Source organism: Kogia breviceps, chromosome 12 (assembly GCF_026419965.1).
Source record: "Kogia breviceps isolate mKogBre1 chromosome 12, mKogBre1 haplotype 1, whole genome shotgun sequence".
NCBI classification, from domain to species: Eukaryota; Metazoa; Chordata; class Mammalia; order Artiodactyla; family Physeteridae; genus Kogia; species Kogia breviceps.
In genome coordinates this window covers 40,394,503-40,418,587 of record NC_081321.1, presented here as the reverse complement: position 1 = coordinate 40,418,587, position 24,085 = coordinate 40,394,503, and the positions used below count along the sequence as shown (strand labels likewise).

Here is a 24,085-nt window from a genome sequence, read left to right as displayed (position 1 = left end):
ATACAGCCCAGAAACAAAGAATGTTTTTTACACTTTTAAATGGTTGGGGAAAACCCAAAATGACAAAATAGGATTTTGTTCAAATTTCAGTGTTCATAAATAGTTTTATTGGATCACAGCACACTCATTCAATGATGTATCATCTATGACCACTATGGTTCTACTGTGACAGAGTTGAGTATGGCCTGCAAAGCCTAAAATATTTACTGCCTTTATAGAAAATGTTTGCTGACCTCTGACTTAAAGGATTTATTTCAACAAATATTCAGTGTACTATTCAGTATAAGGCATTATGGCTACCTGGAAACATATGGCTTAACTGAACATGGCTGAAGTCAAATGGTCCTCTGCCACTTCAAAATATCCCCCAAGAGAATGAAATAAGAGTTCTGTTCTGAATACATACCTAGTGTCCTTAGTGCAGTGGGCAGCTGTGAGGACCCATCTGTTTTTCACTAAGCTTCCCGCACATACATGAGCAAGATATCTGCCAGATTGAATCTGTAGGCTAACCGTCCATGGCCATGCACCAATTTGAGCTTCTGTGCCCCCTACAATCCGAGACCCCTTGAACGTATTTGCAAGTGGTGCTGTTCCACAATCTAAAAATAAAAATGATATATTATTTGGACTGAACATATTATTATGTGTATTTATAATCTTAACACGTTAGTATAATATTTGAAATTCCTATTTTAAAAACTCATAAAGTAAGCTGGATACCTAAGCCATGCCCATATTTTGAAAAAAAATCTTAGAGAGTTAAGACAAACATGACTTAACTGCTTATTTACAAATAGAAAGACATTAAATCAGCACAATTCATCAATTTAAAAACTCTTCTCCTGAGAAGTATAACAATGAGGTAAGTTTCTCTGCCCAGGTATCACATTTTTCCCTGTGTGAAACGGCCACTAAAAGAGCCTGGGACTGGTCAACCAAGAGCTACAAGTTCTAATATTTGGCATTTAACTTGTTGGGTTAATTCTTCTTAACTGTAGTATGAAAAAGTCACCTAACAGCCCTTTCATCTTTGAATTCCAATGAATTATTAGTCTGTAAAATGGGAATGACAAAACCCAGAAAGTTTTGAGGCGCATATACAGACGCAGAAATGTATGGCATTTTTACTATTAGTACTACTACTACAGCCATTAAAATCCGACTGCTCGGATCCGTAAAGTTTTAGTTAAAGTCAATTGGAAAAAGAGAAAAGGAGGGCCCCAAATTCAAATACTACTTAAGTGGGAAAAAGGCAAGGACGACAGTCCAAAGAGAGGAATGAACAGATACTGCCCTTTGCGTTCAACCCTTCCTCTTCTGGGGCCTGGTACTCCTTCTGCGCCCTGGGCCTCCCACTCACGGCCTCAGGCCACCTCCGACCTCCGGCCTGTTCCCGCGAGGAGCCGCGCCCACTCCTTTCGGAGAGTGAGTAGTGTTCTGAGCATATGAGAGCGCCCCCGAGAAACAACAGCGCTGCGCTCAGGAGCCCCAGCCCCATGTCGGAACTCCTGGTGGGCAAGATGGCGGCAGGCATTTCCTGCCCCCTCCCTCCACCCCTTCCCCCTCCCCCCACCCCGCGAGCCTGTGGGCCCTCGGCCTGAGCAGCCTGGCAGAGGAGGTGGGCGAGGTGGGAGACGTGGGAGCTGTGCGGCTGGCTAGGTGCGGGGGGCGGGGTGGGGGGGTGACGTCACGCAAGTGAAGTAGGCGAGGGGTTTTGATGGTGGCTGAGGCCTGTGAGGCTGCGGAAATGCCCGGATGAGTCAAGGCCTCAGCCGGTATTTTAGTTACGCGACCAATGAAATGTTTCGCCCTCAGCTAGGATCTGGGGATTCGCTACCTGGCGAGACCTTCCTGAGCCAGATCTACGCACTTAGATGGTACGGTAGGACTGTTGTGGTGAGAGGGGAGTTGCTGGAATCTCTGGAGTGGCTCAGACTTCAAGGCCAGGAAGGCTTCCTGAAGTAAGAGCACCTAAACTGAAGTGGGTAAGCTGGGGAAGGGAGAAGTAAAGCAGAAGGCAAAGCAAGTGTAGAGGTTGGGATGAGACAATGTGGGCATTGGGGGAGCCCAATTTCTGTAATGCACATTGATCTCATCATTAATTGTTTTGTAGTAGTTTACCTTCGACTGGTCACCTCAGGGTGAGCTGATTAAATCAAATGTAAAGACCTGCAGGGACTTCCCTGGTGGTCCAGTGGTTAAGACTCCACGCTTCCACTACAGGGGCCGTGGGTTCATGCCTTCAAGCACACCCCTTTCCCCCAAAGTTAAGAACCTGCCTGGAAGTTGAGGACAAAGCCTGACTGAAGGTCACTGCACCCACACCCACCCCAAACACACACACACACACACACACATACACACGCACGAGTCCCCAGCCTGAGAGGTACATTATTCCTTGCCCCATCAGAACCCCCAAGATGCCCCTTGACATTACAAACACTGTGGGAAAAGAGCGCAGATAAGTGGCTCCAGTTAATCGATCCACTGAACAAGTAGGTATTAACCTCATACTATGTACCATACACGAAAATAAGTATCATATCATGGGAGGTGTGTTAAGACCTGGCCCTCTGACCCAGATAACTTTATAACTTGGCTAGCAGAGAAAATCAGGGGTAATTCACTTGGGGAACAAAGAAGGAAACCGTGACACCGAAGCCTAATATGAATTCAGACACAGGGATTGGTGTGGGCTGTGGCAGTCTGGGAAGGCTCCCTGCAGGAGGGGAATGTGAGCTGGACCTAGGTAGAGGGGGAAGATCAAGAAGAGGAAGGAGATGTAGTGAAGACAGACTAAGCAAAGGTATGGATATGTATTTATGTGTGTTTCTCCAGAGAAACAGAACCAATAGGATATATAGAGATATATAAAAGGAGATTATTTATGGGAATTGGCTCACACAATTATGGAGGCTGAGAAGTCTCATGATATGCCATCTGCAAGCTGGAAAACCAGTGGTATAATTCAGTCCCAAATGAAAGGCTGGAGAACCAGGAGCTCTGATGTGGGAGGGCAGGAAATATGGATGTCCCAACTCAAGAAGAAAGAAGGAGAAATTGCCCTTGGTGCACCTTTTTGTTCTGTTGGGCCCTCAGTGGATTGGAGTGAATGATACCCATCCAACATTGGTGACGGCAGATCTTCTTTACTCAGTCTACTATTTCAAATGGTAATCTCCTTCAGAAACACCCTCACAGACACACTCAGAAATAATATTTTACCAGTGATCTGGACGTCCCTTAGCCCTAACAAGTTGACACATAAAATTAACCACCATAGTAATAATAATACAATGTGTGTGTATAATTTTAGTGTGTGTGTTTTTTTTTTTTTTTTTTTTTACTATTTTCTGTTATCTTTCAGAGACTGAAGAGAGAAACCATGCCTTAAAATTTTTGATCAGGATATATAAGAGAAAAAACTAAGTTGAAGGCTTCTTCCTGGTTTTGTATTTGATTTGATTCTTTTTGGAGTCCAGGATTGTGTATGGTCCTTCTTCCCATTAGCAGAACCATTTACTATGGTTTTGGATATGCAGTGGTAGGATTGGACCCTGCTTTGTACTTAGGGGTATAAGTATGCTCAGCATAATGAAGAGAAATTTTTCAGTGTTTAAAGGAGGAGAGAGAAGAAAGAAGCAGGCCGCCCAACAACATGGCAGAAGGCCAGGTGCGAGCCAAAAAGATATCTGTGAGAGTTTCACTGTGGTGGGTTGACCCATGGTTTTTAAGAACAATGATGTGTAATGTTTGGTTTTAAATTGTTTTATCATTGCTATCTTGAGCTGTGCTAAAGGTTTCCGGGAGTCAGTTAACCTGACTCCTTCAGTAACAAGGGCAGTGTGGGCTTGTGGTAGTCTGGGAGGCTGGTCACATGGTGGGGAATGAAAGTAGGGGTCAGCAAAAGGACAGCACTGTTCTCATATCATCCTCCAAGTTTGTCATGGTTGGCTGCATCAAATCAAAGGAGCCTATTTGTTGAGGCTTGCAGGTGGTAACAAGTGGAAAGAGAACAGAAGCTCCTGGGCTGAGCTGAAATCAGTGGGAGGGAAGCAGGTGGTATTGGATAAACAAGTTGCAGCATGAACTGACCTGACCCAGGGGCAGAACAGGAAACAAATTGACTGTTCCCCAAATAGTTTAGTGAAAGATGATACTTGAAAGGGGGGAAACACAGTTGGGGTGTGTTTCTGTGGGGAAGGGGTGTGATCAGATTGGCATTGTAAGCAGGGCAAATAACTGGTCTTGCTGTGGCAGATAACAGACATTCAACAGATTTCTTTTCCATATCCTGATCAAAAACAGGTGCATGCAGCTAAGTCATGAAAGAGCAATGGAAAATGCAGTGGACCAGTACATGCAAAGGTCCTAGGCCCTGGATTTCCTCTGCCTTTTCTAGGTCTTCACTCTTCTCTCCTACATTGCTACTTCCTTTCTTTGTGGGATCACTCCAGTCAGCAGACAGATATTCTCTGGTGTGGTAGGCAGCCTCCAAGATGGCCTTTAATTAGCCTTGTCTCCTGGTATTCAAACCCTTTGTTAGCCCCCTTCCCTAAGTTGGCAACTCCACGTTGGCTGGATTTAGTGACATGCTTGTAGCAAACAGATGGTGGCAGAGGGGATGGGCTCTCCCTTCCAAGACTAGATTATAAAAAGATTGTGACTTGTCTTGAACATTTTCTGTAGCTCTCTTGCTCTGAGGGAAGTTGGCTGCCATATTATGAGCTGCCTTATGGCCCTATGGAGTAGCCTACAGTCATAGTCAATATAACAGCCTACGAAGAAGCAAACCACACCACATGAGTGAGCTGGGAAACAGATCTTTCCCAGGTCAAACCTTCAGATGAGACCACAGTTCTAGCTAAGATCCTAAATGCAACCTCATGAGAGGCCCGAAGCCAGAGACATCTCCCAAGCCACACTCAAAATTCTTGACCCACAGAAATTGTGAGATAACAAAATTTTGTTGTTTTAAGCTGCTAAGTTTTGGAATAATTTGTTACATAGCAGTAGATAATGCATCTTGTTTCTCCTATTTTTGAAGGAGGATGAGGGCATTAGTGCCGAGCCTGGGGCCTGGGGTAGGGTGTGGGGGGGAATGTAGGATGGTAGGGTTGATTGGGGCTGGAGTTAGGGGAGGTTTTATTCTTCTTGGTTGTCCTTTGCTCCACTTGAGTTAGTGCTAGAAATCTTTTTAATAAAAATATTTTATTATGTAGACTTTAAATAATAACAAAATAAACTTCTGTGTACCCACAACCTCATTCACTATTTTTGTTTTGTTAAATATTTAATCATTTTGAAGGAATGTTTATCGTACAGTTTATGTACAGTTTAAAGAATAAAAACAATATAAGGATACCTATTTAAGAAAAAGAACATTATTGTTACTTTGGAAATCCCCTGTGTAACCATCCCTGATTCTGTCCCTTTCTCTTTCCCTAAGAAAAAACCAATATTCTGAACTTTGTACTTAGTATTCCATTGATTCTCTTTATAAACCTGCCTGTACAGTGTGGCGGTCACTAGTGACAGGTGACAATTTAAGTTTAAATTTAAATTAAAATTTAGTTCCTCAGTCACATTAGCCCTGTAGCTAGTGGTTACCATATTGGATAGCATGTTTAGTTTTGCATGTTTTTAAACTTTATATCAATTGAATCATGCAGTTCATTTTCTTTTGCAGCTAGTTTTGTTTCATTCAGTATTGCTTTCTCAGCATTCATTCATGTGGTTATTTATAACTGTAATTCATTTATTTTTTACCATGTGCATGGTGTGAATATGCCATGATGTATTTATCTACATTGGAATCTATTACTGATGAACATTTGAATTGTTTCCAGAGTTTTGCTCTAACAACTAATACTATTATGGATGTGAGCATGAGTTTCTTTGAACTATATACCAGGTTAGGATTGCTGACTCTTATGGAATATACACCATCACCTTCTCTAAATAATGCCAAATAGTTTTCTGAAATGTTATACCAACATACTGTCCAACTAGCAGCATGTAAACGTTCCCATTATTTATATTATCATCGATGCTTTTTAATTTTTTACCAATTTTGTTGGTATGAATTGAGAACTCATGGTTTCAATCTGCATTTTCCTGACTTTAAATGAATTTGAGTACTTGAATATCTTTTCATATATTTAGGGGACATTCATTAATTATATTAAGTACCTACTTAGGTCTTTTATGTGTTTATCTGTGTCTTATGCATTTCATTAATGCAGCCACTCATCTTTTACTGTTTCCATAGTTTTGCCTTTTTCAGAATACTGTATAGTACATACCTACAGTATGTAGCCTTTTCAGATTGGTTTCTTTTACTTAGTATATGCATTTAACATTCCTCCATGTTTTTTCTTGTTTTAATATTTATTTATTTATTTAATTTATTTTTTTTTTGGCTGTGTCGGGTCTTCGTTGTGGCACGTGGGCGTGCCGCAACTACTCTTCGTTGTGGCGCTCGGACTTCTCTCTTGTTGTGGCGTACGGGTTCCAGAGTGCCTGGGCTCTGTAGTTTGCAGCACGTGGGCTCTCTTGTTGAGGCACGTGAGCTCAGTAGTTGTGGTGTGTGCACTTAGTTGCCCCGGAGCATGTGGGATCTTAGTTCCCCGACCAGGGATTGAACCCTGCATTGGAAGGAGGATTCTTTACCACTGGACCATCAGGGAAGTCCCCCTCCATATCTTTTCATGGCTTAAGAGCTCATTTCTTTTTTTTTTTTTTTTTTTTTTTTTTTTTCCGGTACGCGGGCCTCTCACTGTTGTGGCCTCTCCGGTTGCGGAGCACAGGCTCCGGACGCGCAGGCTCAGCGGCCATGGCTCACAGGCCCAGCTGCTCCGCGGCATGTGGGATCTTCCCGGACCGGGGCACGAACCTGCGTCCCCTGCATTGTCAGGCGGACTCTCAATCACTGCGCCACCAGGGAAGCCCATGCTCGTTTCTTTTTTGTGATCAATAATATTCCATTATCTGGATATACCACAGTTCATCCATTCATCTATTGAAGGGCATCTTGGTTGCTTCCAAGTTATGAATAAATTTGCTGTAAACATCTATGTGCAGGTTTGGGGGTAAACATAAGTTTTCAGCTCCTTTGGCAAATACCAAACAGTGCAATTGCTGGATCATATGCTAAGAGTATGTTTAGTTTTGTAAGAAATTGCCAAACTGTCTTCCAAAGTGTCTGCACCAGTTTTGCATTCCCATTAGCAATGACTGAGAGTTCATGTTGTTCACGAGCATTTGGTGTTACAAGTGTTTTGGATTTTGGCTATTCTAATGGGTGTATTAGTGGTATCTCATTGTTTTAATTTGCATCTCCCTGATGACACGATGTGGATCATCTTTTCACATGTTTATTTACCATCTATATATCTTATTGATGAGATGTCTGTTCAGGTCTTTGGCCCATCTTTTAATCAGGTTCTTATTGTTGAGTTTTAAGAGCTCTTTGTATTTTTTGGTTAACAGCCCTCTATTAGATATGTCTTTTGCAAATATTTTCTTCCAGTCTGTGGCTTGTCTTTTTCATTGTCTTTCACAGAGCAGAAACTTTTAGTTTTAATGAAGTCCAATTTATCAATTCTTTCTTTTATGGATCATACTTTTGGAGTCATTGACAAACCCAAGGTCATTTAGATTTTCTCCTATGTTCTGAGAGTTTTATACATTTGTGTTTTACATTTAGGTCTGTGGTCCATTTTGAGTTAATTTTTGTGGAGGATGTAAAGTCTGTGTCTAGATTTTTTTGTTTTTTCATGTGGATGTCCAGTTGTTCCAGCACCACTTATTTAAAATACTGTCTTTGCTCCATTGTATTGCCTTTGCTCCTTTGTTGAAGATCAGTTGACTGTATCTATGTGGGTCTATTTCTGGGCTCTCTGTACTGTTACATTGAATTATTTGTCTGTTCTTTGTGAATATCACCCTGTCTTGATTACTGTAGCTCTGTGTTATGTCTTTTTTCTTAACTTTTTTTTTTCTTTTTGGCCACTCAGCATGTGGGACCATAGTTCCCTGACCAGGGGTTGAACCTGTGGCCCCTGCAGTGGAAGTGTGGTGTCTTAACCACTGGCCCACCAGGGAAGTGCCACTATGGTATGTCTTGAAGTCAGGTACTGTCAGCTCTCCAGCTTTGTTCTTCTCCTTCAATATTGTGTTGTCCATTCTGAGTCTTTTTTCACTGTGTATAACCTTTAGAAGCAGTTTGTTGATATCCACAAAATAACTTGCTGGGATTTTGATTGGGCTTGTATTGAATCTGTAGAACAAGTTGGGAAGAACTGCCGTCCTGACAATGTTGTCTTTCTGTCCATTAACATGGAATAGCTGTCCATTTATTTAGTTCTTGTTTGATTTCTTTTATCAGTTTTGTAATTTTCCTCATATAGATCTTGTACATATTTTGTTAGATTTATACCTAAGTATTTCATTTTGGGGGGTGCTAATGTAAATAGTATTGTATTTTTAATTTCAAATTCCAGTTGTTCATTGCTGGTATATTCGAAAGAAATTGACTTTTGTATATTAACCTTGTATCCTGCAACCCTGCTGTAATCACTTATTAGTTCCAGGAGTTTCCTTGTCAAATCTTTTGGATTTTCTAATAGATTAACATATCATCTGTGAACAAAGACAATTTTATTTCTTCCTTCCCAATCTGTATACCTTTAATTTCCTTTTCTTATCTTATTGCATTAGAACTTAACAGTATGATGTTGAAAGGCAGTGGTGGGAATTCCCTGGCAGTCCATGGTTAGGACTTGGCGCTTTCACTGCCAGGGCCTGGGTTCAATCCCTGGTTGGGGAACTAAGATCCCACAAACTGCATGGCACAGCAAAGAAAAAAAAAGTCCACTCTTACCAATTCTATTTAACATTATACTAGAAATCCTAGGCAGTACAATAAAGCAAGATAAAGGCATACAGGGCTTCCCTGATGGCATAGTGGTTAAGAATCCGCCTGCTGATGCAGGGTACATGGGTTCGAGACCTGGTCCGGGAAGATCCCACATGCCACGGAGCAACTAAGGCCTGTGCACCACAGCTACTGAGTCTGCACTCTAGAGCCCGTGAGCCACAACTACTGAGCCCATGCATCACAACTACTGAAGCCCACGCGCCTATAGCCCATGCTCTGCAACAAGAGAAGACAATGAGAAGCCCGCACACCACAATGAAGAGTAGCCCCTGCTTGCTGCAACTAGAGAAAGACCACATGCAGCAATGAAGACCCAACGCAGCCAAAAATAAATAAATAAATAAATAAAATAAATTTATTTTAAAAATAAAGGCATACAGACTTTAAAGAAAGATATAAAACTATCTCTATTCAGAAATGCCACTATCTCAATAGAACCCCTCCCTCCCCCAAGAAAATCTATTTTCAAAGCTCCTTGAACTAATAAGTGAATTTATAATAAGGTTACAGGACAAAATTCCTCTTTTTATATATTAGCCAACAGTTGGAAACTGAAATTTAAACATTTAATATACCTATAAGAAAAAAGAAAAAGAAGTAGTAATTAGGTATAAATCTAACAAAATATGTGCATGGTCTCTGCCCCAAACTACAAAACACTGAAGAAAAAAAATCAAACACTAAATAAGTGGAAGTATATTGTGTTTATGAATTGGATGAATATTGTTAAATGTCAGTTCTTCCCCAGTTGATCTGTGTATAGTTTTAACACAACCCCAGTCAAAATCCCAGCAGGATCTTCTTTTATAGATACAGACCAGCTGATTCTAAAATTCATATAGAAAGGCAAAGAAACTGGAATGGCCAAAACAATTTTAGGGGAAAAATAAAAAATAAAACTTGAAGAATTCATACCACCTGATTTCAAGACTTACTATGAAGCTACAGTAATCAAGACAGTGTGGTTTTGGTGAAAGGATAGACACACATAGATCAGTGGAACATAGTCTGTATGAAACCAGTCCTTTGAAAATTTGTTGAGACTTAACTTTACTGCCCAAATTATATGGTTCTATTTTCATAAATACTCTTATGTGTTATTTACAGTTGTATTTTCTACATCAAATTTCACTGATTAAAAGATGTATGTTTTTCACATTTAAACATCTCTGAAATCAGTATGCATCTGGCCATCAATGGCATGGCGTAGTTTAACTGGCAGTGGCTTTTCTTTCTTAGTGGTACTTAAGATACAGCTTGCTTTACAATCAACGGTGGCTTACAGTTGATGAAATTTAGTATGTTAGGTCAAGTTTTTTTATTGTTCAAGTCTTTATACTGATGATTTCCTGATTTTTGTATCAATTATGAGAGAGGTATGTTAAATTCTACTAAGATTGTGAATTTTTCTTTCTCATTATATTTCTGCATTTTGCTTAACATCTTGACCCTGTATTATTGGGTGTATCCAAGTTTAGATGTGTTTTATCTTCCAAGTGAGTTAAATCTTTTTTCATTTTATAGTGACCATCTTTGTCCCAAGTAATAATTTTTTCCTTTAAAGTCTATTTTGTTCAATATAAATATAGCTATACTAATGCTTTCTTTTGGCTAATATTTGGCTGGTATAACTTTTTCCATGCCTTTACTTTCAACCTTGCTGTATCCTTATATTTTAGATTTACCCCTTATAATAAAACAACATATAGCTGGATTTTGTTTTTTAATCCAATGTGACAATTTTTAATATTTAACTAATGCCCAGTGCATTTTTATTTATTATCATTACTAATACGCATAGATTTCTATAATTTTATTTTGGGCAATTTGTCCTGCCTGTTTCTTTTCTCTCCTTTCTTATCTTTTGGATTGATGAGTGTTTATGAATTAAAAAAAATTGGGGGGCAAGCATTTTTTCCAGATGTGTTATTAAATTCTAAGAGTTGTCAGTTGGAAAAAATAATGCTCTGATGCTCAGGTTTTTTCCAAAACAAAGTATTAAGTTACTATAGCTAAAATCCTAAGTTTTCTTTGATCTGAATTAAGGTACCATTTATAAACTTGTAAAAAAGGTACTACAATCTGACGTGTTATTTATGTATTCATACAATAAATATAAAAACATGGACTGGTTCCATACTAAATTCATGATAGTGGTTTCCTTCTGGGAGGGAAATTGGACTACGGAAAGAAAGGTGAGGAATTTATCTGTACATCCTTCCTCTTCAGAAAATGATCTGAAGTAAAGGCAACAAAATGTTAACAGTTATTAATTATGGATGGTGCATGTACAGGGTTTGATATGTTAACTTCTGTAGTTTTCTATATATTTATTTTAAAAAGTTTGTAAAACTTCCATGATTTTGAAATGGAGGTTGCCATCTAGTGGACACATTTAAATAGAACTTTTAAAATCTTTGATATTGAGTGCAGAAAGATTCAATGAAAAAAGCTTTTCAGACTTTCTAACACATGCAAGACAGAAGGTACACTCTGGTGGCTAAGACCACAAACTCTGGAGTTGATCAGACCTAGGTCTGAACCCTAGTTTTGTTATTTACCATTTAACCTTGGGCAAAGTATCAAACCTCTCTGTGCCTTAGTGAGTTTGAACCCCAGACCCTCATTAATTTTAACAAACATTATAGAGCACTCCTTTAAACCAGGTGAGCACTGCCCTAGACTGTGGGGATACAGAAGAGCACAAAAGAGACAGAGTCTCCCCTTCAAGTTTGATAAAGGAGTGTGTTGGGTGGGGATGTGCTACTATTTCATATTGAATGGTTAAAGGTTAGGTTTATATCTGAGATCCCTAGTTATTAATACTCATATAACTTTAGGTAAGTACCAATCTCACAGGATGACATTAATATCCAAGTTCCACAAGAGATATAACTCTGCCTTGTTTGTCACTCCTCCTAGTAATGCTTGGCATATAAAAGGCCTTCAATAAATATTTGCTGAATGTCATTACTTTTACAGTTTCTTATGCATAGTAGTTACTCAATAAATAGTAGTTATTAAGGAAACAGTAAGACTGTGTATGTTATGTACATAGGTAACCCTAGATTTTTCGTTCCTTTTTTTTTTTTTTTTTTGGCTGCATTGGGTCTTCATTGCTGCGTGTGGGCTTTCTCTAGTTGTGGAGAACGGGCTACTCTTTGTTGAAGTGCATGGGCTTCTCATTGCAGTGGCTTCTCTTGTTGCGGAGCACAGGCTCTAAGCTTGTGGGCTTCAGTAGTTGCAGAACGTGGGCTCAGTAGTTGTGGCTCGCAGGCTCTAGAGCACAGGCTCAGTAGCTGTGGCACACAGGCTTAGTTGCTCCATGGCATGTGGGATGTTCCCGGACCAGGGCTCGAACCCGTGTCCCCTGTATTGGCAGGCGGATTCTTAAACACTGTGCCACCAGGAAGTCCAACCCTAGATTTTATAATAAATTAAATTTACAAATATTTACCTAAGTTAAAAACATATATACTTATTGAAGGCAGCAAACTATTAAATATATCCAGTCAATTTTGAGGAAAAGGATTTCAACCATGAATGGGCAAAGACTTGGCCTCTAATGCCTATCTATGTTTGCTACAAAGAAATTTACACTGGTAAAAGGGGATTGAGTTATCAGAATCTCTCTTAAAAAAAAAAAAAGTTAAATGGCCTAAACCTCCTACAACAGACTTCCTCAAAGACTTCTGCCAGGGACTTCCCTCGTGGTCCAGTGGTTAAGACTCCACCCTTCCACTGCAGGGGGCGAGGGTTTGATAAAAAAAAAAAAGAAAAAAAGACTTTGCCAAACACTCCCTAGAGTGGCCTTCTGAATTCTACAACCTTGATATATGTGTTCCTTTACTTTGTTTTACAGCAAAAAAACAAGCAGTATTTATTAAAAATAAAAACCTACTTTGTATAACAATAAATAATGTTATATGATTACTGCAATTAGATTGTGATATACTTTGACATTATTTCATTTCACTATAACCTGTGACTTTTCCTTTAACTTAGCTATCAAGTCCCTGGTCAAATTCACTCACTTTATATCATTTCAGCATCTTTTCTGGGAATTTGCACTGCAATTATGACAACTTTATATTCCAAAGCATAATACATATTTTTTTATTGGAGTATAATTGCTTTACAATTGTGTTAGTTTCTGCTATACAACAAAATGAATCAGCTATATGTATACAATATCCCCTCCCTCTTGAGCCTCCCTCTCACCCCCTGCATCCCACTGCTCTAGGTCATCACAGAGCACTGAACTGAGCTCCCTGTGCTATACAGCAGCTTCCCACTAGCTATTTTACACACAGTAGTGTATATATGTCACTGCTACTCTTTCAGTTTGTCCCACCCTCCCCTTCCCCACACTCCCATGTCTTCAAGTCCGTTCTCTACATCTGTGTCTCTTTTCCTGCCCTGCAAATAGGTTCATCAGTACCATTTTTCTAGATTCCATATATATGCATTAATATACGATATTTGTTTTTCTCTTTCTGACTTACTTCACTCTATATGACTCATTCTAGGTTCATCCACATCACTACAAATGACCCAATTTTGTTCCTTTTTATGGCCTAGTAATATTCCATTGTATATATGTACCACAGCTTCTTTATCCACTCATCTGTCGATGGACATTTAGGTTGTTTCCATGTCCTGACTATTGTAAATAGAGCTGCAGTGAACACTGGGGTACATGTATCTTTTTGAATAATGGTTTTCTCAGGGTATATGCCCAGTAGTGGGATTGCTGGGTCATATGGTAGTTCTGTTTTTAGCTTTTTAAGGAAGGAACCTCCTTACTGTTCTCCATAGTGGCTGTATCAATTTACATTCCCACAAACAGTGCCAGAGGATTCCCTTTTCTCCACACCCTCTCCAGCATTTATTGTTTTCTTTTAAAATTTTTATTTATGGCTGCATTGGGTCTTTGTTGCTGCCTTCAGGCTTTCTCTAGTTGGGTCGAGCGGGGACTACTCTTGGTTGTGGTGCACAGGCTTCTCATTGAGGTGGCTCCTCTTGTTGCAGAGCATGGGCTCTATGCACACGGGCTTCAGTAGTTGTAGCACATGGGCTCAGTAGTGTGGCTCACGGGCTCTAGATCACAGGCTCAGTAGTTGTGGCGCATGGGCTTAGTTGCTCCGTGGCATGTGGGATCTTCCTGGACGAGGGGTTGAACCCATGTCCCCTGCATTGGCAGGTGGATTCTTAACTACTGCACCACCAGGGAAGTGCCCTCTCCAGCATTTATTGTTTGTAGATTTTTTGATGATGGCCATTCTGACCAGAGTGAGGTGATACCTCATTGTGGTTCTGTTTTTTTCAAATTGGGGTATAGTTGTTTTACAATGTTGTGTTCGTTTTTATTGTACAGTGAAGTGGAGTTTCCTATGCTATACAGCAGGTTCTCATTAGTTTTCTATTTTATACATATCAGTGGCAGCAGTCACCAACCTTTCTGGCACCAGGGACCGATTTCGTGGAAGACAATTTTTCCACAGGGCAGGGGGAATGGTTCAGGCAGTAATGCACGCAATGGGGAGTGGCAGATGAAGGTTCGCTAGCTCACCAACTGCTCACCTCCTGCTGTGTGGCCCAGTTCCTAACAGGCTGCGGATCGGTACTGGTCCATGGCCCAGGGGTTGGGGACCCCTGTATTAGTGTATAAATGTCAATCCCAATCTCCCAATTTACCACCCCCTTCTCCCCTTGGTGTCCATACATTTGTTCTCTACATCTGTGTCTCTATTTCTGCCTTGCAAACTGGTTCATCTGTACCATTTTTCTACATTCCACATATATGCATTAATATATGATATTTGTTTTTCTCTCTCTGACTTACTTCACTCTGTATGACAGTCTCTAGGTCTGTCCATGTCTCTACAAATGACCCAATTTCATTCCTTCTTATGGTTGAGTAATATTCCATTGTATGTATGTACCACATCTTTTTTATCCATTCGTCTGTCGATGGACATTTAGGCTACTTCCATGTCCTGGCTATTGTAAATAGTGCTGCAATGAACATTGGGGTGCATGTGTCTTTTTGAATTATGGTTTTCTCAGGGTATATGCCCTGAGGGATTGCTGGGTCATATGGTAATTCTATTTTTAGTTTTTTAAGCAACCTCTATCCTGTTCTCCACAGTGGCTGTATCAATTTACATTCCCACCTACTGTGCCAGAGTATTCCCTTTTCTCCACACCCACTCCAGCATTTACTGTTTGTAGACTTACTGATGATGAGAGGTGATACCTAATTGTAGTTTTGTTTTGCATTTCTCTAATAATTAGTGATGTTGAGCATCTTTTCATGTGCCTCTTGGCCATCTGTGTGTCTTCTTTGGAGAAATGTCTTATTTAGGTCTTCTGCCCATCTTTCGATTGGGTTGTTTGATTTTTTGGTATTGAGCTGCATGAGCTGCTTGTATATTTTGGAGATTAATCCTTTGTCAGTTGCTTCATTTCCAAATATTTTCTCCCATTCTGAGAGTTGTCTTTTCATCTTGTTTATGGTTTCCTTTGCTGTGCAAAAAGCTTTTAAGTTTAATTAGGTCCCATTTATTTATTTTTGTTTTTATTTTCATTACTCTAGATGGTGGGTCAAAAAGGATCTTGCTGCAATTTATGTCAAATAGTGTTCTATGTTTTCTTCTTTTAAAAAAATATTTATTTATTTATTTTTGGCTGTGTTGGGTCTTCACTGCTGCACGCAGGCTTTCTCTAGTTGTGGTGAGCAGGGGCTACTCTTCTTTGTGGTGCTTGGGCTTCTCATTGCAGTGGCTTCTCTTGTTGTGCAGCATGGGCTTTAGGTGTGCGGGCTTCAGTAGTTGTGGCTTGTGGGCTCTAGAGCACAGGCTCTGTAGTTGTGGCACATGGGCTTAGTTGCTCCGCAGCATGTGGGATCTTCCTGGACCAGGGCTCAAACCCGTGTCCCCTGCATTGGCAGGCAGATTCTTAACCACTCTGCCACCAAGGAAGTCCCCATGTTTTCTTCTAAGAGTTTTATAGTGTCTGGCCTTACATTTAGGTCTTTTAATCCATTTTGAGTTTATTTTTGTGTATGGTGTTAGGGAGCATTCTAATTTCATTCTTTTACATGTAGCTGTCCAGTTTTCCCAGCACCACTTATTGAAGAGATTGTCTTTTCTCCATTGTATATTCTCGCTTCCTTTGTCATATATTAGGTCCCCATAGATGCAAGCATCTATCTCTCGGCTTTTCTATCCCGTTCCATTGATCTATATTTCTGTTTTTGTGCCAGTACCATACTGTCTTGATTACTGTAGCTTTGCAGTATAGTCTGAATTCAGAGAGCCCGATTCCTCCAGCTCCATTTTTCTTTCTCAAAGATTGCTTTGGCTATTCAGGGTCTTCTGTGTTTCCATATAAATTGTAAAAATTTTTGATCTAGTCCTGTGAAAAATGCCATTGGTAATTCGATAGGGATTGCATTGAATCTGTAGATTGCTTTGGGTAGTATAGTCATTTTCACAATGTTGATTCTTCCACTCCAAGAACATGATATATCTCTCCATCTGTTTGTGTCATCTTTGATTTTTTTAATCAGTGTCTTACAGTTTTCTGCATACAGGTCCTTTGCCTCATTAGGTAGGTTTATTCCTATGTATTTTATTCTTTTTGTTGCAGTGGTAAATGGGATTGTTTCCTTAATTTCTCTTTCTGATTTTTTTGTTGTTAGTGTGTAGGAATTCAAGAGATTTCTGTGTATTAATTTTGTATCCTGTGACTTTACTAAATTCATTGATTAGCTGTAGTAGTTTTCTGGTGGCATCTTTAGGATTTTCTGTGTATAGTATCATGTCATCTGCAAACAGTGACAGTTTTACTTCTTCTTTTCCAATTTGTATTCCTTTTATTTCTTTTTCTTCTCTGATTGCTGTGGCTAGGAGTTCCAAAACTATGTTGAATAATAGCGGCGAGAGTGGACATCCTTGTCCTCTTCCTGATCTTAGAGGACATGTTTTCAGTTTTTTACCATTGAGAATAATGTTTGCTGTCGGTTTGTCATATATGGCCTTTATTATGTTGAGGTAGGTTCCCTCTTATGCCCACTTTCTGGAGAGTTTTTATCATAAATGCGTGTTGAAAGCTTTTTCTGCATCTGTTGAGATTATCATATGGTTTTTCTCCTTCAATTTGTTAATATGGTGTATCACATTAATTGATTTGCATATATTGAAGAATCCTTACATCCCTGGGATAAATCCCACTTGATCATGGTGTATGATCCTTTTACTGTGTTGTTGGATTCTGTTTGCCAGTATTTTGTTGAGGATTTTTGCATCTATGTTCGTCAGTGATATTGGCCTGTAGTTTTCTTTCTTTGTGACAGTGTTGTCTGGTTTTGGTATCAAGGTGATGGTGACCTCATAGAATGAGTTTGGGAGTTTTCCTGTCTACAGTTTTTTGGAAGAGTTTGAGAAGGATAGGTGTTAGCTCTTTTCTAAATGTTTAACAGACTTCTCCTGTGAAGCCCTGGGCTTTTGTTTGTTGGAAGATTTTAAATCAGTTTCAATTTCAGTGCTTGTGGTTGGTCTGTTCATATTTTCTGTTTCTTCCTGGTTCAGTCTTGGAAGGTTGTACTTTTCTAAGAATTTGTCCAATTCTTCCAGGTTGTCCATTTTATTGGCATATAGTTGCGTCTAGCAGTCTCTTATGATCCTTTGTATTTCTGTGGTGTCCATTGTAACTTCTTTTTCATTTCTAATTTTATTGAGTCTTCTCCCTTTTTTTCTTGATGATTCTGGCTAATGGTTTATCAACTTAGTTTATCTTCTCAAAGAATGAACTTTTAGTTTCATTGATCTTTGATGTTGTTTTCTACATTTCTTTTTTGTTTATTTCTGCTCTGATCTTTATTATTCCTGTCCTACTACTAACTGTGTGGGGTTTTTTTGTTTGTTTTGGGGGTGGTTTTTTTTGGTTTGTTTTTTCTCTAATTGCTTTAGGTGTCAGGTTGAGATTTTTCTTGTTTCTTGGGGTAGGATTGAATGGCTATAAACTTCCCTCTTAGAACTGCTTTTGCTGCATCCCGTAGGTTTTGGGTTGTGCGTTTTCGTTGTCATTTGTTTCTAGGTATTTTTCGATTTCCTCTTTGATTTCTTCAGTGATCTCTTGGTTACTGAGTAGCGTATTGTTTAGCCTCTATGTGTGTGTGTTTTTTCACTTTATTTTCCTGTAGTTGATATCTAATCTCATAGTGTTGTGGTCGGAAACGATGCTTGATATGATTTCAATTTTCTTAAATTCACCAAGGCTTGATTTGTGACCCAAGATGTGATCTATCATAGAGAATGTTCCGTGTGCACTTGAGAAGAAAATGTATTCTGCTGCTTTTGGATGGAATGTCCTGAAGATATCAATTAAATCCATGTGGTCTAATGTGTCATTTAAGGCTTGTGTTTTCTTATTAATTTTTTTGTCTGGATAATCTGCCCATTGGTGTAAATGGGGTGTTAAAGTCCCCCACTATTACTGTGTTACTGTTGATTTCCCCTTTTATGGCTGTTAGCATTTGCCTTATGTATTGATGTGCTCCTATGTTGGGTGCATAAATATTTACAATTGTTATGTCTTTTTCTTAATCATTATGTAGTGTCCAAGGCATAATACATTTTGACTGGAGAAAAACACAGGTTTAACTAGTAACTTCAATATAATAACTGCTGAATGACTAAATGTATATGATAAGATTTCCAAACCTCTAAAACATGCCCATTCTTTATGCTGTATTCCAGAGGTCCCCAACCTTTTTGGCCTCAGGGACCGGTTTCATGGAAGACAATTTTCCCACAGACCCTGGGTGGGATGGTTTTGGGATGATTCAAGCACATTACATTTGTTGTGCACTGTATTTCTATTACTATTACATTGTAATACATGAAATAATTATACAACTCACCATAATACAGAATCAGTGGGAACCCCAAGCTTGTTTTCATTTGCCACTCACTGATAGGGTTTTGATATGAGTCTGTGAGCAATTGATTATGGTCTGTGAGCAGTCAAACCTCTCTGCTAATGATAATCTGTATTTGTAGCCACTCCCCAGTGCTAGTATCTCTGCCTCAGCTCCATCTCAGATCATCAGGCATTAGATTCTTATAAGGAGCGTGCAACCTAGATCCCTCACACACGCAGTTCACATTAGGGTTTGTGCTCCTATGAGAATCTAATGCTGCATTAGATTCTGACAGGAGGCGGAGCTCAGGAGGTAATGTGAGCGATGGGGACTGGCTGGAAATAACAGATGAAGCTTTGCTCACTCGCCAGCTCCTCACCTCCTGCTGTGTGGCCTGGTTCCCAACAGGCCATGCACCCATACTGGTCCATGGCCTGGGGGGTAGGGACCCCTGCTCTGTTCAATAAAACTAAAGGGTTATCATATTTTATGTGCTCAAGATGTGTTCGTGGGCAATAATGTATTTCCATCAATATAACAAATTAGTAAATTGATAATTTATTTTAAATAGTAAATTGAACTAAGGAACTAATTTCTTTGGTCTGATGAATTTCTGAAGTCTAATAATTTCAGGTTTGTACTACAATCACCTTTAATAAGCCCCACACTGAATTCAAATTAGAAAAACATCTAGGAAGATAATTTGGTATGCATTTATGGAATCCTCAGTGGCCTGCCCATGCCTGTTACATATAGCTAAACTAGGTAACATGATCTAGTGAGCAAGTCCCTATACCAGCAATGTGTAGGCTTTGGAGAATTTACAAATATGTGTGGATGTCCAGTTGTTAAGGTATAAGAGCTAGGCTACTGGAGCCAAACACAACACCTACCCAATATATTATCTTTTAAAACACTCTGGATATAACCCACTGACCCCATACCTCTTAATATTCTTTAGCCTAATGGGTGACTATTTTGAGACTCAGGCTTTACACAGGACAGGGATATAAGGAATCCCACTGGTGATCAAACTTTATCTTTCTTTACATAAACTGCTGCCAAGTCAACAGAATCCCATTTTAAAAGATGCCATTAATGAAAATTTTTACTAGGATTAATCACAAATTTATCTGTTAGGTTAAGATTTCTACATGACAGGCTCCTTAACTATGTCCTAAACACCTGTAGAACAAAATATTTAGCTATCTTCAGTTTGTTTTAATTGGTTCAGACTGAATCAAAACATATAAACATACCCCCTTCTTAAAATAGGTTGTGTAGCCCAGATTTGTAAATTTATCTTCATTTTAAAACTAGAAATGCACTATAGTTAGTATAATTAACACAATGGCTATCAGGAAGCTTGTCATTCATATATCAAGCAATATATTTTACATTCAGCAAACTTAATTTTATCAAATGTCCTTTAATTTCATAGACAACAATATGATACATATTGTATAAGAAGCACACAATAGTTTTGCAGTACAGTTTCAAAGTGTATACAAATTGGAATACAGAGGTTAAACACTGGTGTGCTGACAGCATTTTTGAACTCTGGATAAACTGCATACAAAACTTGCAATTCAAATATTAGCCAATCTGGAAACTTTACTTCCTATAATATAAAAATGATACTTTGAGATGCAAAATATTCTTTACTAACAAACTATATAAACATTTAAAATAATCATTAAAAACAACTTTAGAATTTATAAAGATTAGCTATAAAAATATATTGGCAGTCACATTTCTTATAAATGTACCATTCACTACATTACAAAATAGTCTCTAACATAAAATTGCCTTAGTAACTGTACTATTTTAGAATCTGATAAACCTTACATTAAACCAATTATAAAATCCTCTTGGAAAACTTTGGTATGCATCTTCAGAAGGTTTTTAAAATACTCTTAACATCTCAAGGGCCTGTAAACATTCCATTCTATTAAAGCACAACAGAATAAGTAATGTATGTTTAACTGCATACAGAATATAGAATCAAAAAACAATTTATTAAATATTTGTAGAAAATCACCATTCCCAGAGTAACCAAAAAACAAACCATTTAAAAGTATCAAACTTTTAAACAATTCTCTTTCCATTCTGATAAAAAAATGTTACAAAATCACCACACTCCATTCATGTACCTTAGATGCCTTTTAGGACAAGGCCTCAAAAATAGTTAACCCAGTCTCAAAAATCCTCTCAAGTCCAATAAACAAACTTTAAAAAACCCATTTAAGACCTGATGATAGAGCAAGTATACATAATCAGAACACATAATTTATATATTTAGTTGTATATTAGCTTTTTTCTATTTGTAATTTAAAATTTATTGGCAGAAATAGCACACGCACACAATTGAAAAAGGTAAATTTTAGGAAACCGTAAGAAATGCAAACCTATAGGGTAAACTGATTTATTTTTTAAAATCTGATTTATCAAATTTCATCCTATCTACCATTTTTGGAATATGACAACTATTGTTATTTAGAAAATCTGAATTTGTGAAAGTTCATTTCTTGTTTCTTGAGTATGTTTAATTTTTACAGGGCTTCCAGTTGTGCCAGTAACCTCCTTGAGGTCTTTTTCCACTTTATCCTCTGTCACCAGATCTCCTGTGTAAGATATTTATCTTTGAGTTGCAAAAGCCTAAATAAAAAGCTTCATTTTTGACCTTTTAATTCATAAAACTCCACTAAAAAAGAAAAGAAATTCCATCTAATTTTTAGGCAAGTCCACAAAAATATTTTCTTTAAGAATCAAACACTTTTATTAGAATAAAGATCCTTCAAAGTTTTCAACTCTTCTATTAGAGTTTTATTTTGATTTTCCAGGACTGCAACTCGATTTTCCAGACATTTCACATATTCTTTCTTCTTTCTGCGACATTCTCGAGCAGCTTCTCTAAATGTAAGCATTGAAAACACCAATGTTAGAAAAAAGTTCACATTCCTTAAATGGTAAATACACTTCAGTAATCTTCCCTGGTCATCATTTTTTCCTCATTAAAAAAAATTAAGGTATGATCTATATACAGTGAAACACAGTGATCTTCAGTGCAGAATTCAATCAGTTCTGGCAAATGCATATACCTGTATAACCCACCCACGCATCAAGACATACATTTTTATTGCCCCAGAAAGTTCCCTCATGCCCATTCATCTCCCCAAGCAACTACGGTTTGGATTTTTACTGCCATAGATGAAATTTTTCCCGCCATAGATGAAATTTTTCCTATTCTAGAGCTTCAGATACCAGAGTCATACAGAATGTACTCTTGTGTCTGATCTCCTTTCACTCAGTATATTTTTGAGGTTTATCCGTGTTACTGTGGAGTGGTTTGTTCCTTTATATTGTTGGGCATATTCCACTGTATGAATATCACTACAATTTGTTTATTCATTCTCTTGGGCTGTTTTCTAGTTTTAGCTGCTATGCATGTTCTTGTGCCAGTCTCTTTGTGAACATATGTCCCATTTCTCTTGGATAAATACCAAGAAATGAAATTTATGAGTCCTCTTATTAACTTTTGGCACATAGATTCTCTAATTTTTATTTATTCAGTTTTAATCACAAACAGTGCTTTCATTCTGAGTTTTGCACATGTCCTGTTAGAATATTTCTATGGACTTACATTCAAGTTTTACACACATAAGAAGTAAAAAAGTATTATTTTGAGTATTTTTTATACTATGGACTGTAGATATTATCTGCAACTTGCTTTTTTTACACATACTATTTTAATGATGTTTCTATTGATATACTGGTACACAGTTCTTTGCCATGTGGACATTTCACTGTTAATTAATTTTCACTTCCCTAACTACTAGTGTGATTGAACATATTCTCAAAAATTTAATGGTCTTTTGGATCTGCTCTTACATAATTTGCCTATTCATACCCTATTCCATTCATACATTTTGCCCATTTTAAAATTAGAAATTATTTGAAAGATGAACAACCTAAGAACTCTCAGCACACTATACATAGTAACCCTTTATCTGTTTCTATGTTATTTTCTAATCCACCACTTGATTTCTGATATTTTTATTTCTTAATGCAATAAATGCTGTTTTTTAAAGTCTTTTTCTTGGCTTAGATTAAAATGTGATACACTATGTATCTCTCCCTAAATATATATATATATTTTTGCATTACACGGGCCTCTCACTGTGTGGCCTCTCTCATTGTGGAGCACAGGTGCTGGAAACGCAGGCCCAGCGGCCATGGCTCATGAGCCCAGCCGCTCCACAGCATGCGGCATCCTCCCAGACCGGGGCACGAACCCATGTCCCATGCATCAGCAGGTGGACTCTCAACCACTGCGCCACCAGGGAAACCCTCTAAATTTTATCTTAAAGATTTTATTGCTTAATTTTCACAGTTAAGTCTTTAACCCATCTGCAATTATTTCTGTATATGGTATAAAATAGGAGTCCAGTTTAATTTTCTTCCAGATGCGGAGTTGTGTATCATTTCAAAACTATATTCAACATTTTTTCAGTTGGGTTGTACTTCTCATTAATTCAGATCTTTATATTTTTTCAAACAAATCTGTTTGTTTTTGGTTAGATATATTGCAAATGTCTTCTATAGGTGTGAAGCTTATATTTTTACTCACTTTATCTTTTGATGAAAAGAAGTTACTCATTTTAATGAGGGTTCATCAGTTTTTCATGTTAATTTTTTTGTGTTTATGTGTGCTGCTTTAAGGTATCTTCTTTATATTTGAAAGCATGATATACATTTTTAAAACATCTTTATTGGAGTATAATTGCTTTACAATGGTGTGTTAGTTTCTGCTTTACAACAAAGTGAATCAGTTATACATATGTTCCCATATCTCTTCCCTCTTGCATCTCCCTCCCTCCCACCCTCCCTATCCCACCCCTCTAGGTGGTCACAAACCACCTAGCTGATCTCTCTGTGCCATGCGGCTGCTTCCCACTACCTATGCACCCTACGTTTGGTAGTGTATATATGTCCATGCCACTCTCTCACTTCGTCACAGCTTACCCTTCTCCCTCCCCATATCCTCAAGTCCATGCTCTAGTAGGTCTGTGTTTTATTCCCGTCCTATCCCTAGGCTCTTCATGACATTTTTTTTCTTAGATTCCATATATATGTATTAGCATACGGTATTTGTTTTTCTCCTTCTGACTTACTTCACTCTGTATGACAGTCTCCAGGTCCATCCACCTCAC

General features: G+C 38.3%; 2 protein-coding genes across 14 annotated transcripts in view; both read right to left on the bottom strand.

The window, feature by feature from the left end:
• The window catches only part of TMPRSS12 (transmembrane serine protease 12), a 37,015-nt gene extending 35,478 nt beyond the window's left edge, over window positions 1–1,537 (bottom strand). The window contains exons 1-2 of the mRNA XM_059082824.1: window positions 1,297–1,537; window positions 407–602 (exon numbers count right to left, since the gene is read on the bottom strand). Coding sequence (XP_058938807.1) covers window positions 407–602; window positions 1,297–1,537 — 437 coding nt within the window. The remainder of the gene's footprint in view (window positions 1–406; window positions 603–1,296) is intronic.
• Window positions 1,538–21,627: 20,090 nt separating this feature from the next.
• ATF1 (activating transcription factor 1) overlaps window positions 21,628–24,085 on the bottom strand; it is a 76,564-nt gene continuing 74,106 nt past the window's right edge. For all 13 annotated transcript variants that reach the window (XR_010835808.1, XR_010835810.1, XR_009338703.2 and 10 more), the window contains one exon: window positions 21,628–21,785. Coding sequence is in view for 9 of the 13 variants with exons in the window: in XM_059082827.2 (XP_058938810.1) it covers window positions 21,641–21,785 (145 nt within the window). In the remaining 4 variants the exon portion in view is untranslated. The remainder of the gene's footprint in view (window positions 21,786–24,085) is intronic.